Source organism: Pogonomyrmex barbatus, unplaced genomic scaffold, assembly GCF_055798465.1.
Source record: "Pogonomyrmex barbatus isolate J1 unplaced genomic scaffold, ASM5579846v1 scaffold1, whole genome shotgun sequence".
Taxonomy (NCBI): domain Eukaryota; kingdom Metazoa; phylum Arthropoda; class Insecta; order Hymenoptera; family Formicidae; genus Pogonomyrmex; species Pogonomyrmex barbatus.
In genome coordinates this window covers 20,510,170-20,525,054 of record NW_028297098.1, presented here as the reverse complement: position 1 = coordinate 20,525,054, position 14,885 = coordinate 20,510,170, and the positions used below count along the sequence as shown (strand labels likewise).

At 24.2% G+C, this 14,885-nt stretch overlaps 2 protein-coding genes and 1 pseudogene across 2 annotated transcripts; all 3 read right to left on the bottom strand.

Moving 5' to 3' along the window:
- Positions 1-595: 595 nt before the first annotated feature.
- Positions 596-4,990, bottom strand: LOC112552576 (uncharacterized; annotated as a pseudogene).
- A 1,023-nt stretch (positions 4,991-6,013) lies between these two features.
- LOC148938227 (uncharacterized) lies at positions 6,014-7,818 on the bottom strand. The gene is made up of 5 exons (XM_089075846.1): positions 7,601-7,818; positions 7,341-7,451; positions 7,175-7,265; positions 6,755-6,897; positions 6,014-6,176 (listed from the first exon to the last, which is right to left on the bottom strand). The coding sequence occupies exons 1-5, from the start codon at positions 7,816-7,818 to the stop codon at positions 6,014-6,016; spliced, it is 726 nt and encodes a 241-aa protein (XP_088931972.1).
- Positions 7,819-11,156: 3,338 nt separating this feature from the next.
- On the bottom strand, positions 11,157-13,085 carry LOC112552827 (odorant receptor 43a-like). Its single transcript, XM_089085216.1, has 6 exons — positions 12,853-13,085; positions 12,636-12,749; positions 12,434-12,524; positions 12,003-12,145; positions 11,355-11,487; positions 11,157-11,275 (listed from the first exon to the last, which is right to left on the bottom strand). Exons 1-6 carry the CDS (start codon positions 13,065-13,067, stop codon positions 11,225-11,227), a joined length of 747 nt encoding a protein of 248 aa, XP_088941342.1. The 5' UTR covers positions 13,068-13,085; the 3' UTR covers positions 11,157-11,224.
- Positions 13,086-14,885: the final 1,800 nt, after the last annotated feature.

The following is a 14,885-nucleotide window of genomic DNA, read 5'->3' as shown; positions in this document are numbered from 1 at the left end:
TTCTTTATTGAAGTCTAGCAAATGTGACTCACTTCTTTCTAGCAACATTGTTTCAGATATTTTATTTCAGTGCATGTACTCGTTACTCGAATACGTTACATTCGAGTACATACGATATATCTTGAACATACATTGGATTATCTTAGAAGTTAACACAAATTACTTACGAAATTATTATTGAAAAAAATGAAAAATAGAGTAAACTATAAAATACAGATATGTAGGATCTATGAATGTGATTTTGTTTAAGAAACGTGCTACTCATTTAAATAAAAATTATATTCTTGTACTCTGTTAAAAAATTCACTCTTTTAATTGTGTATGTTTAGTTTATTATATTTTCGTAACTTGGATTTTTGATCTTTTTCTGACAATTTTTTGTCGGTTATATTTTGTAAAATTGAATGAAAATATTAATTTCAAATCTATCTACATATTTTTTAAAAGTCAGATAACTGAAAGTTTTAAATAAATAGATATTTTTGGTGGATATTTAAATAATTGTGAACTTTTATTTGTTTTTTTTACAGTGCAATAGTTATAAAGTAAAATTAACATATTATTTAAGTTTGTGAAAATTTTGCTTAGATTATATATTATTTTTTTAATTATGAGAATTACCTTGCACAGCCTGTTGAGTCAAATAATATATCTGTTTTATTGCATAGAATACATAAAAGTGAAATAAGACATCGATGCTTTTATTAACTGTAATGATATATGTTTTTTATTGTATTATCAATGCAAAAATCCTAAGTTATAACTATAATATATGATACATAGCGATTATTACCACGGCAAAACACTCTAACGACACACCAAATAGTTTGCCGACATTCAAAACAAAAACTTTGCTACCTTTTTGCAGTATAAAGAGTATTAATTTTTGCGTGTGTATGGGTGCTACGTACCATCCAACATTGTATCTATAAAATAATATTAAATAAGGAAGTTTGCCAATATAAGTTATTAGCTACATCATGTCTATTTCTTCCCAATTGTAGTCAGTATAATTAATAATATTAAGAAGGAGAGAGAAGAAGGGAAGACAGAGTACAGATTTTTATAAAATTACTACCCCTAGTACCGCAAACATATATGTGAGCGTGTATATGTATGTCATTACGCGCGCGCGCGTGTGTGTGTGTGTGTGTGTGTGTATTTATTCTATGTGGAATTGAGATTATTGAGAGTAAATGAATTCAGACATATAATTGCTTAATAAATATAATTGCTTTTTGCCGATAAATTAAAAATCTTCCCTCTTCCTTTCTGCGACAAACAAATATGTATCGATAATAAATCAGATATAAAAGGATGTATTAATTATTCCCATATTTGATTCAATTTTTATATAACTATCATATTTATTAATTTTTAATTTTACTATTCGGATAAATACTACAATCAGCAATATCAATTATACGAATATAGTATGAAACAGTCTCTTACGCAGTAGTATGTACATAATTATTATGATCTGCAACTTCTTGTCCGACATAGTTAGCTAAGAACATATATAAAAGAAGGACAGACAAAATAACAACATGTAGTACGCACTCCTGATTATTTCCAAGCGATGCAGACTGGAAAACCTAAAATATTATAATTATTATGAAATCTTTATGTATATTTAACAATTATTTTATATATAAAAAATATAATGTACTATAAAATATAATGTACTATAAAATTACGAATAAGTAATATAAATGTAATCTGAATAATTTTTTCTAAAAATTTTTAATGCATTGAAGACGAATTAGCATTTATTTGCAATTATTTTATATAAAATTATTTTATTTTATTTTTTTTATTTTTGTTTTAATTTTCTGAAACATCACGAATAAATTACATAAATTATTGAACATTATATAAAGGAAAAAACTCACCGAAAAAAGATTGAGACTCAAGGAAATTACACTGACTAATATTATCAAAAAAAAGGATCCTTGAAAACTGGATAATAAAAATTCGGAATACCTTAAAAAAATATGATTACAAATACTACAGAATTATTATGACATGTATTCTATATATTAAATAAATCAACACAACTTTATAGCTTTGCGCTGAATGTCGATGGCATAACTTATTTCCTTGTAAATCATAAATTCGTTCTTTGTATTAACATTTTCGAACGCTTTCATTGTCATTGCTTGCTCAATGCGATAACTATAAATTGATTATATAATTTTGGCATATATATTGATTTAAAACTAAGGATTTATTAATAAATTTATAACTTTTGTATTCATTCTTAGATTTATTTCTTTACCTGGCAATTTTAAACATTCCACAAGCATGTATGAGACATCCTCTGAGCATTGTACCTGTTGCTGTTACTGTAGTCGCCCCTATACATACAATTATATTGACGTGTAACAAAATTAAATAGGAATATTTTTCTTGATCGATAAAATATTCAGTCATGACATATATTTGATATAACTCAGATTTATTTGTATGTAAAATAATATTAAGCACCGGCATCAAAAGTGGCGTTGTAGTAATGATAGATACGGAGCATATGGTAAAAACTGAAAACATTTTCAAAAAGTTATTGTATAAGTTTTACTATTTTCCTATGTTTCGAAATAATAAATGTTATACATGTTTCAAATTTCTGTATTCTAAAAATATCTTTCGAGTTTATCATCTGTTGTAAAATGTTTTTACAATTATTAATTAAAAATTTTTTATATTTCTAATATAAAAATAAAATTATACATTTTGTGAAGATATATTTGCATGCACATTTGTTTTTTTACTTTATTATTCTCAATACATATTTATATTCTAAAAATATGAAAAATAATTTATAATTTATAAATATCAGTTATTTAAATTAAATTAATAATTTAATTTCTTTTTTAATTTATTAAACAAACTTGAAACATATATATATTTACATATATTATCTTACATATAATTACAGCAGTATAACGTTTCGTGTTGTTTCCATATTCTTCCATAATATTGATTTCGTTTTCATCTTTTAGTTCGTTACAGATTTCTTGTAGTCTCTCCAACAAAAGTTTTACCTTTTATAATATTTAACGTGTTTCTTATTGGAAAGTTCGGAAAAGATTGTCATGTATGGAAACTTATTGGAAACTTATATATATGAAAAATATTTTTTTTATTTGAATATGAACATACAAGTTCAACTTACATTAGCGGAATTAATCCAAAATGAATTATATTTTATTATATATATACTAGAGAAAATTGTGACAGAGAGAACTTTTATTATAACTAAAGGAGTGCATTCCGCAGTCAGAAATGTGGTAAGCTGAAAAAGAAATTTATTCATAAAATTACATTAAAGGATTGCACTATTCCTTTGTTTGTTTAACAATTGTGATAAGAATTTTTATAAATTTAAAATAACCTGCTTTGTAATAAATTAAAATCAAAATTTTTATAATTCTGATTATATGATAATATATTGCATCACATTTCTGTTAATATTTGATGTGATAGTGTGATTTGATAAAAGTTTTGAGAAGATTAATTTTTATTACAATTAGTAATTTTTGGATTTATTATAAGTAAGCAGCTTATTATAATAGAGGTGGCTTATTATTATACAAGAACTAGCTATTAAAAAGGTAGAATATAATCTAAAATGCACATACCTGAAATATAATAGAACTTGTTAGAATACTAAGAATTAAAATAATTTGAAATCGAACAAAATTTGATTGATTATAAGGCCATAAACCAAGAGCAAGTAAAAGAATTTTATTGAGACTGAAATATTTGGTTATAATACAGATCATTACTCCACGAATATGCAAATGTATTTGACAATGAAAGTCAGCGATAAAGATCAAGAAAGATGTGCGTTTTCCCATACGATAGAATACCTTATATTTGCCATATTTATAAATTGTATCATATATTATATAATTAAATATAAATGTAATATTAAGTGAAAGTGCCACTTTGAATTTATAACACATGCAATTTAACAATTTTGAGGAAGGGTCGACGATTGAGCGATCAATACAATGTGGGAAATTGAACGAATGTTTATTTCTTCTAGAAAAATGCATATGTTTCCTAACAGAAACTTGTATAAGTGTAGATCAGTTTCCAATAATGCAACATGTCTCATTCGTTTCATAATGCGGACTTGTAAAATGCATTGGTCCTTTAAAGAAATGACAATAATGCAGTTTATCGACATATCAGCTATTGATTTATTAGCGGTAAGATTTATTGCAAACAACGTCGTTTTATTCTTCCATATATTTTCAGAATTAACATTTCTTACAATTTTCTTTAGATTATCGGTCAACTTTATAGCGTTTCTAATGTTTTTTTTAGATCATGTAATGGCACGCAATTTAAATTTAACTATTTTTTTATTAGTGTTATTCTATTACATTATTACTTTATTCATTTTATGTCAGTTCTGTGTAAAATGAAATATGATACTAAGTGTAATGAGATTTTTTTTTCGTTTTTCTCTGTTTAAAATACAAGTTGCATTTAATACATATACATATTTTGAAATGTATATTTCTTATTGTAACAACATATACTAACGATCTTATAAATAATTAAGAAATATTTAAGAAATATTAAGTATCTTTTTATAAGAAAACCAATGTCATCTTTATTTGAAATAAAATAACTTACTACTGAACGTTGTATTTACATCATAACGATATAATGATTGATAAATAAAAAAAAAAAAGCAATTATATAATTTTACTACACATTGTTTTAAATTTATTGATTATAATTTTTATCACATTAATCTACACAATGAATCAAATGATGATCCCAATTATTTGGGATATTTAGTACAAAGTAAAAATTATTTATATAAATTGAAATTTTTATTTTTTTCAAAAAGAAAAATTGCCTAAAAATCTATACAGGAAATGAATATAAATATTGCGTTATAAAGCGTATAATTGTATGTATATGTATATGTCTAGAAAATGATTGAGTTTTCCAAATGTAAATGAACGTAAATCAATTGAATGTTTTATCACCTCAAACATTCTTTTTACCTGCTCAATTTGATTGTGGATATCTCGGTGGATTAAAGATGCAGAATGTTAAGTTTAGAATATAATATGCGTGACAATTTTCGAGATGATTTTGAGATGAATATCATTAGCTAAAATAAAATATTTTAGTGGATTTTGAAAATTTTGTAGCAACGAGATGATCGATTCAAAGCGCCGAATAGATAGCAAATTAATATTTCTCACAGCAAGAACATTTATAATGAAACTTCTTTATTGAAGTCTAGCAAATGTGACTCACTCCTTTCTAGCAACATTGTTTCAGACATTTTATTTCAGTGCATGTACTCGTTACTCGAATACATTCGAGTACATACGATATATCTTGAACATACATTGGATTATCTTAGAAGTTAACACAAATTACTTACGAAATTATTATTGAAAAAATGAAAAATAGAGTAAACTATAAAATACAGATATGTAGGATCTATGAATGTGATTTTGTTTAAGAAACGTGCTACTCATTTAAATAAAAATTATATTCTTGTACTCTGTTAAAAAATTCACTCTTTTAATTGTGTATGTTAGTTTATTATATTTTCGTAACTTGGATTTTTGATCTTTTTCTGACAATTTTTTGTCGGTTATATTTTGTAAAATTGAATGAAAATATTAATTTCAAATCTATCTACATATTTTTTAAAAGTCAGATAACTGAAAGTTTTAAATAAATAGATATTTTTGGTGGATATTTAAATAATTGTGAACTTTTATTTGTTTTTTTTACAGTGCAATAGTTATAAAGTAAAATTAACATATTATTTAAGTTTGTGAAAATTTTGCTTAGATTATATATTATTTTTTTAATTATGAGAATTACCTTGCACAGCCTGTTGAGTCAAATAATATATCTGTTTTATTGCATAGAATACATAAAAGTGAAATAAGACATCGATGCTTTTATTAACTGTAATGATATATGTTTTTTATTGTATTATCAATGCAAAAATCCTAAGTTATAACTATAATATATGATACATAGCGATTATTACCACGGCAAAACATTCTAACGACACACCAAATAGTTTGCCGACATTCAAAACAAAAACTTTGCTACCTTTTTGCAGTATAAAGAGTATTAATTTTTGTGTGTGTATGGGTGCTACATACCATCCAACATTATATCTATAAAATAATATAAGTAAGAAAGTTTGCCGATATAACAGTTATTAGCTACATCTATAAATTTCTTTCCAATTGTGGTCAGTATAATTAATAATACTAAAAATGAAGGAGAGAGAAGAAGGAAAGACAGAGATATAGATTTTTATAAAATTGCCGCAATTAGTACCCCAAACATGTGTGTGTGTGTGTGTGTTCGCGCGCGCGTGTGTGTACGTGTGTGCGTGTGTACGTGCGTGCGTGTGTGCGTGCGTTTATATGTATATCATTTGCGCGCGTGTGTGTGTATGTGTATTTATTACTCTAGAATTAGATTATTGGGAGTAAACGGATTAAGACATAATAAATATAATTGCTTTTTACCGATAAATTAAAAATCTTCCCTCTTCCCTTCTGCGACACACAAATGTATATATCAATAATCAGATATAAATCAGATATAAAAGGATATATTGATTATTTTCATATTTGATTCAATTTTTATGTAACATATTTATTAATTTTTAATTTTATTATTCGGGTAAATACCACAATCAGCAATATCAAATAATATATGAATATAATACGAAACAATCTCTTACGCAGTAGTATGTACATAATTATTGTGATCTGCAATTTCTTGTCCGACATAGTTAACTAAAAACATATATAAAAAAAAGACTGACAAGATAACAACATGTAGTATGCATTCCTGATTATTTCCAAGCGATGCAGTCTGGAAAATCTAAAGTATTATAATTATTAAAGTTTTATGTGTATTTAACAATTATTTTATATATAAAAAATATAATGTACTATAAAATTATGAATAAGTAATATAAATATAATCTGAATATTTTTTTCTGAAAGTTTTTAATGCATCGAAGACGAATTAACATTTATTTGCAATTATTTTATATAAAATTATTTTATTTTATTTTATTTGCTTTTGTTTTAATTTTCTGAAACATCACGAATAAATTACATAAATTATTGAATATTATATAAAGGAAAAGACTCACCGAAAAAAGATTGAGACTCAAGGAAATTACACAGATTAATATTATCAAAAAAAAGGATCCTTGAAAACTGGATAATAAAAATTCGGCATACCTTAAAAAAATATGATTATAAATACTATGGAATTACTATGACATGTATTCTATATATAAAATAAATCAACACAACTTCATAGCTTTGTGATGAATGTCGATGGCATAACCTATTTCCTTATAAATCGTAAATTCGTTCTTTATATTAACATTTTCGAACATTTTCATTGCTTGCTCGATACGATAACTGTAAATTGATTATACAGTCTTATCGAATTTGTTTATATTAATATATTTAAAATTAAAGTTTTGTTTACAAATCCTTTTGTTACTTATTTATAAGTATTATTTACAAGTAACTTTTGTATATAACTATTCTTAGGCTCGTTTTTTTACCTGGCAATTTTAAACATTCCACAAGCATGTATGAGACATCCTCTAAGCATTGTTCCTGTTGCTGTTACTGTAGTCGCTCCAATAAATATGGCTATATTGATATGCAACAAAATTAAGTAAGAATATTTTTCTTGATCGATAAAGTACTCAGTCATAAAATATAACATTTGATATGGCTCAGATTTATTTATATGTAAAATAATACTAAGCATCGGCATCAAAACTGGCGTTATATATATAATAAATAAGCTGCATATAGTAAGAACTGCAAACATTTCAAAAAAAGTAATTATATAAGTTTTATTATTTTTTTATGTTTCGAAATAATAAATGTTATATATGTTTCAAATTTCTGTGTTCTAAAAATATCTTTTCAGTTTATCATCTGTTGTAAAATGTTTTTACAATTATTAATTAAAAGTGTTTTATATTTTTAATATAAAAATAAAATTATACATTTTGTGAAAATATATTTGCATTTGTTTTTTTATTTTATTATTCTCAATACATATTTATATTCTAAAAATATGAAAAATAATTTATACTTAAAATATCAGTTATTTAAATTAAATTAATAATTTAATTTCTTTTTTAATTTATTACTTAAAACATATATATATATATATTTACATATATTATCTTACATATAATTACACCAGTATAACGTTTCGTGTTATTTCCATATTCTTCCATAATATTGATTTCGTTTTCATCTTTTAGTTCGTTACAGATTTCTTGTAGTCTCTCCAACAAAAGTTTAACCTTTTATAATATTTAATGTATTTCTTATTGAAAAGTTTGGAAAAGATTGTCATGTATGGAAACTTATTGGAAACTTATATATATGAAAAATATTTTTTTTATTTGAATATGAACATACAAGTTCAACTTACATTAGCGGAATTAATCCAAAATGAATTATATTTTATTATATATATACTAGAGAAAATTGTGACAGAGAGAACTTTTATTATAACTAAACGAGTGCATTCCGCAGTCAGAAATGTGGTAAGCTGAAAAAGAAATTTATTCATAAAATTGCATTAAAAGATTATTCTTTTGTTTGTTTAACAATTGTGATAAGAATTTTTATAAATTTAAAGTAATCTGCTTTGTCATAAATTATGTCAAAATTTTTATAATTCTGATTATATAATAACACATTGCATCACATTTCTGTTAATATTTGATAATATTGATGTGGTGTGATTTGATAAAAATTTTGAGAAGACTAATTATTATTACAATTAATAATTTTTGGATTTAATATATAAGTAGCTTATTATAGGGGTGGCTTATTATATAAGAGCTAACAATTAAAAAGGTAGAATATAATGTAAAATGCATATACCTGAAATATAATAGAACTTGTTAAAATACTAAGAATTAAAACAATTTGAAATCGAACAAAATTTGATTGATTATAAGGCCATAAACCAAGAGCAAGTAAAAGAATTTTATTGATGCTGAAGTATTTGGTTATAATACAAATCATTACTCCACGAATATGCAAACGTATTTGACAATGAAAGTCAGCGATAAAGATCAGGAAAGATGTGCGTTTTCCCATATGATAGAATACTTTATATTTGCCATATTTATAAATTGTATTATATATTATATAATTAAATATAAATGTAACATTAAGTGAAATGTTACTTTGAACTTATAATACACGCAATTTAACAATTTTGAGGAAGGGTCGACGATTGAGCGATCAATACAATGTGGGAAGTTGAACGAATGTTTATTTTTTCTAGAAAAATGCTGCATATGTTTCCTAACAGAAACTTGTATAAGTATAGATCAGTTTCTAGTAATGCAATAACATGTCTCATTCGTTTCATAATGCGGACTTGTAAAATGCATTGGTCCTTTAAAGAAGTGACAATAACTTAATTTATCGACATATCAGCTATTGATTTATTAGCGGTAAGATTTATTGCAAACAACGTCATTTTATAAACTCTTCCATATATTTTTAGAATTAACATTCCTTACAATTTTCTTGAGATTATCGGGCAATTTTATAACGTATCTAATGTTTTTTTTAGATAATGTAATGGCATGTAATTTAAATTTAACTACTTTTTTTATTCGTATTATTCCATTACGTTATTTGTTTTTATGTCAGTTCTTATGTCAGTATAAAATGAAATATGATACTAAGTATCATGAGATTTTTTTGCTTTTTTTTCTGTTTAAAATACATATATTACATTTAATACATATTTTGAAATGCATATTTCTTATTGTAACATATACTAAAAATCTCATAAAATAATTAAGAAATATTTAAGAAATATTAAATATCTTGATCTCTTTTATAGGAGAAGCAATGTCATCTTTATACTTAAAATAAGGTAACTTACTACTGAACGTTGCGTCTATATCATAACGATATAATGATTGACAAATAAAAAAAGCAATATATATAATCTTCTTCCTCTTTTGTTTAAATTTATTAATTATAATTTTTATTATATTAATCTATACAATGAATTAAATGATCTCAATTATTGATCTCTTGATATTTAAAGTTAAAATTATTTGTATAAGTTACTTATATAAATGGAGATTTTTATTCTATTAAGAAAGAAAAATTGCCTAAAATATCTGTACAGGAAATATCTGATTAAATATTATGTTACAAAGCGTATAATTGAACATATATGTATATGTCTAGAAAATGATTGAGGTCGTTTTTTCAAATGTAAATGAATGTAAATTAAATGTTTTATTGCCTCAAACATTCTTTTTACCTGCACAATTGTGGACATCTCGGAGTATTAAAGATGCAAAATGTTAAGTTTAGAATATAATATGCGTGACAATTTTCGAAATGATTTTGAGATGAATTAGCTAAAATAAAATTTTCTAGTAAATTTTGAAAATTTTGTAAGTAACGAGATGATCGATTTAAAATGCCGAATAAACAGCAAATGTGTATTTCTTACAACAAGAACACTTATAATATGAGTTCTTTATCGAAGTATACGCAAGCGTGACTCAGTCCTTTCTAGCAACATTGTTTTAGATATTTCTATGCATGCACTTGTTATTTGAATACGTTACATTCTTTGAATATAAATTGGATTAGATAAGAGTTAACACAAATTATTTACAAAATTATTATCGAAAAAATGAAACAGTAAACTATAAAATAAGTATGTAGTATAATTTATGAATGTGATTTGAAACATACTACTCATTTACATAAAAAAAATTATATTCTTGTACTCTGTTAAAAGATTCACACTTTTGTTAACAGATTTCAACTTTTAATTGTGCATGTTAATGTTATATTTTTTGTAACTCGAATTATCGAATTTTCCTTTTCTGACAATTTCTTATCGGTTATATTTTGTATAATTGAATGAAAATATTAATATCAAATCTATCTATATATTTTTTAAAAGTTTTAAATGAATAGATATTTTTGATGGATATTTAAATAATTGTGAATGTTTATTCTTGTTTTTGTTATGTTTTTTTACAGTGCAATAGTTAAAATAAAATTAACATATTATTTAAGTTCGTGAAAATTTTGCGTAGATTATTTTCTGTTTTTTTAATTATGAGAATTACCTTGCACAGCCTATTGAGTCAAATAATATATCTGCTTTACTGCATAGAATACATAAAAGTGAAATAAGACATCGATGCTTTTATTAACTGTAATGTAAATATGTCTTCTATTGCATTATCAGAATGTGAAAATTTTTATAATTATTATAATGTATGATGTATTTACCGTGGCAAAACTTTCTAACGATGCACCAAATAATTTGCCAACATTTAAAACGAAGACTTTGCTACCCTTTTGCAGTACAAAGAGAATTAATTTTTGTGTATGTATGGGTGCTATATACCATCGAACATTATACCTATAAAATAATCACAATAAATAAATAAGTTTGCTGATAAAGTAATTGCTGACTGCGTGATATTCATAAATTTTTTTTCAACTGTTGTCATTGTAGAAAGGGTGAGAAAAAGAGCAGAGAGAAGGCGTGTATATACTCGTACGTGAATTTTTAAAAATTACTACTTTATTACCCTAAATGTTGCATGAACATATTGCTTGCGTGCATGCGTGCATGCATGCATACGTTGCATTGGTGCGTATATGACATGTATATACTGTGTAAAATTGAAATTATTGGGAATTAAGCCATGGTAAAATTAACTGTCTTTTGTCAAATTAAAAATATCCTTTTCCTTCTGCATTCATAATACAGCGAATATATAAAAATATATTGATTATTTTCACATTTAGTACAATATTTATATAATTACCATATTTATTAATATATTACCATATTTACTAATTTTACTATTTAAGTAAATATAATATTCAACAATATTAGTCACATCAATATAGTACGAAACAATCTCTTACGCAGTAGTATGTACGTAATTATTGTGGTCTGTAACTTCTTGTCCGACATAGTTAGCTAAGAACATGTACAAAAGAATCAGAGACAAAATAACAATATGCAGTATGCATTCCTCATTATTTCCAAGCGATGCAGTCTGGAAAATCTAAAATATTATAATTATTATTAAAATTTTATATGTATTTTATATGTATTAACAATTATGTTTCATACAAAAATATACATATATTACTATAATAAAATTACAACAATAATATAAATATGATGTGAATAATTTTTTTCACATCAAATTTTTGATAAATTACAGACGAATTTGTCTCTCATCTTTTTGTGATAATTTTATTATAATTTATATCTGTTAGTTTTCTAACTTAAACATCACGAAATGATTTATACAGATTATTGAATATAAGAAATGCAAAAAACGACTCACTGAAAAAAGATTGAGACTCAACGAAATCACACCGACTAATATTAATGAAGCGAATGATCCTTCAAAACTGGATAATAAAAATTCGGAATACCTTAAAAAAAAGTATTATTACAAATTTTATGGAATCACAGTTCTGTGTATATATACATATATATATATATATATAGGTTCATATCACATATACTATATAAACCAATACAACTTCATAGCTTTACGATGGATGTCGATGGCATAACCTATTTCCTTGTAAATCATAATCTCGTTATTTGTACTAAACTTTTTGAACTTCATTGTCATTGCTTGCTCAATGCGATAACTATAAATTGATTATATAATTTTGGCATATATATTGATTTAAAACTAAGGTTTTATTAATAAATTTATAACTTTTGTATTTATTCTTAGATTTATTTCTTTACCTGGCAATTTTAAACATTCCACAAGCATGTATGAGACATCCTCTGAGCATTGTACCTGTTGCTGTTACTGTAGCCGCCCCTATACATACAACTATATTGACGTGTAACAAAATTAAATAGGAATATTTTTCTTGATCGATAAAATATTCAGTCATGACATATATTTGATATGACTCAGATCTATTTGTATGTAAAATAATATTAAGCACCGGCATCAAAAGTGGCGTTGTAGTAATGATAGATACGGCACATATGGTAAAAACTGAAAATATTTCCAAAAAGTTATTGTATAAGTTTTATTATTTTTTAACATTTTGAAATATTATATGTTTTGAATTTTTATTTCTCTAATTATTTTCCCAATCATCATCTTTCTTTTATTAATTGTAAAATGTTTTTGCAACCGTATAATACTTTTCATATTTCTAATGTAATATAATTATTACAAAATAATATTATTAGACAAGAAAACAATATAATAAATATAGTAAAGAAACAATATAATTGTTAGATCGAATATTATAATAAATGAAATTATATATTTTATGACAATATGTTTGCTCATATGTTTGTTTTCCGTATTTTTTCAATACAAATTTATATTCTAAATATCTAAAAATAATTTATAGAAGTATGTATCAAATTAAATTAATTATTTAATTTTTTAAGATTAATTTATTTTATATGGAAATGTAAAATGTATATTTACTTAAATGTATGTTATCTTACATATAATTATAATAGTATAACGTTTCGTATTGTTTCCATATTCTTCCATAATGTTGATTTCGTTTTCATCTTTTAGCTCGTTACAGATTTCTTGTAGTCTCTCCAACAAAAGTCTTACCTTTTATAATATTTAATGTGTTTCTCATTGGAAACTTGGAAAACATTTTTGTGTATAGAAACTTATTTATGAAGGATCCTTATTTGAATGTGCACATATTTTACAAGCTTAACTTACATTATCGGAATTAATCCAAAATGAATTATATTTTATTACTTGTATAATGAAAAAAACAGAGAAAGAAAGTACTTTTATTATAAGGAGAGGAGTGCATTCCATAGTCAGAAATGTTGTAAACTGTAAAAGAAATTTACTCATAAAATTGCATTAAAGAACTGTTTCTTTATTAATTTAACGAAATGTGATAAGAATTTTTATAAATTTAAAATAACCTGCTTTATAGAAAAATACAACATGATAAAATGACAAAATTTTTATAATTCTAATTATAAAAAAGCAAGTTAAGTAAACAAAAAAATGTATTAAGTAACTATTTTTTTATTTGTTTAGTGAATTATGATAAAAATTTTTAAAAATTTAAATTAACTTGCTTAATAATAAAACTTTTATAATTATAATTATAGGCAGCTGTATTATTTTTATTAATATTTGAAGTGATTATAAACAAAAACCAATTATTACTATGATTAGTAACTTTCGTAGGGTTATTACATAAGACAACTAAAAAAGCGAAATATTATATACAATACCTGAAATATAATAAAACTTATTAAAATACCAAGAATTAAAACAATTTGAAATCGAACAAAATTTGATTGATAATAAGGCCATAAACCAAGAGCGAGTAATAAAATTTTATTGAGACTAAAGTATCTGGTTGTAATACAGATCATTATTCTACGAGTATGTAAACGTATTTGACAAAATCAGCGAAGATGTGCGTTTTTCCCCGTTGATAGAAAACTTTATAACGTATTATTTTTGCAAATTGTATCATATATTATCTAATTTAATATATAAACGTAATGTTATAAGAAAAAAATTCCACTTTGAGTTTGTAATATACACAATTTAATAAATATGAAAAAGAGCTAGCGATTAAGCTATTAGTGTATTGTGGGAAATTGAACAGATGTTTATTTTTTATAGAAAAATACTGCATGTGTTTCCTGACTGAAGCTTGCGCAAGCGTATAGGTCAGTTTTTCATAACGCATTAATGTGTTTCATTCGTTTTGTGGTACTTATAAATTGCATTTGTCCATTTAGAAAAGAAATGACTCAGT

Coding starts and splice junctions, on each gene's coding strand:
- LOC148938227 (XM_089075846.1), bottom strand. CDS start 7,818: ATGCCGATGCTTAGTATTATTTTACATATAAATAAATCTGAGCCATAT. Junction 7,452..7,600: donor GGAATGTTTAAAATTGCCAG/GTAAAAAAACGA, acceptor ATCAATTTACAG/TTATCGTATCGAGCAAGCAA. Junction 6,898..7,174: donor TGAGTCTCAATCTTTTTTCG/GTGAGTCTTTTC, acceptor ATAATACTTTAG/ATTTTCCAGACTGCATCGCT.
- LOC112552827 (XM_089085216.1), bottom strand. CDS start 13,067: ATGCCGGTGCTTAATATTATTTTACATACAAATAGATCTGAGTCATAT. Junction 12,525..12,635: donor ATCCATCGTAAAGCTATGAA/GTTGTATTGGTT, acceptor CTTTTTTTTAAG/GTATTCCGAATTTTTATTAT. Junction 12,146..12,433: donor TGAGTCTCAATCTTTTTTCA/GTGAGTCGTTTT, acceptor ATAATATTTTAG/ATTTTCCAGACTGCATCGCT.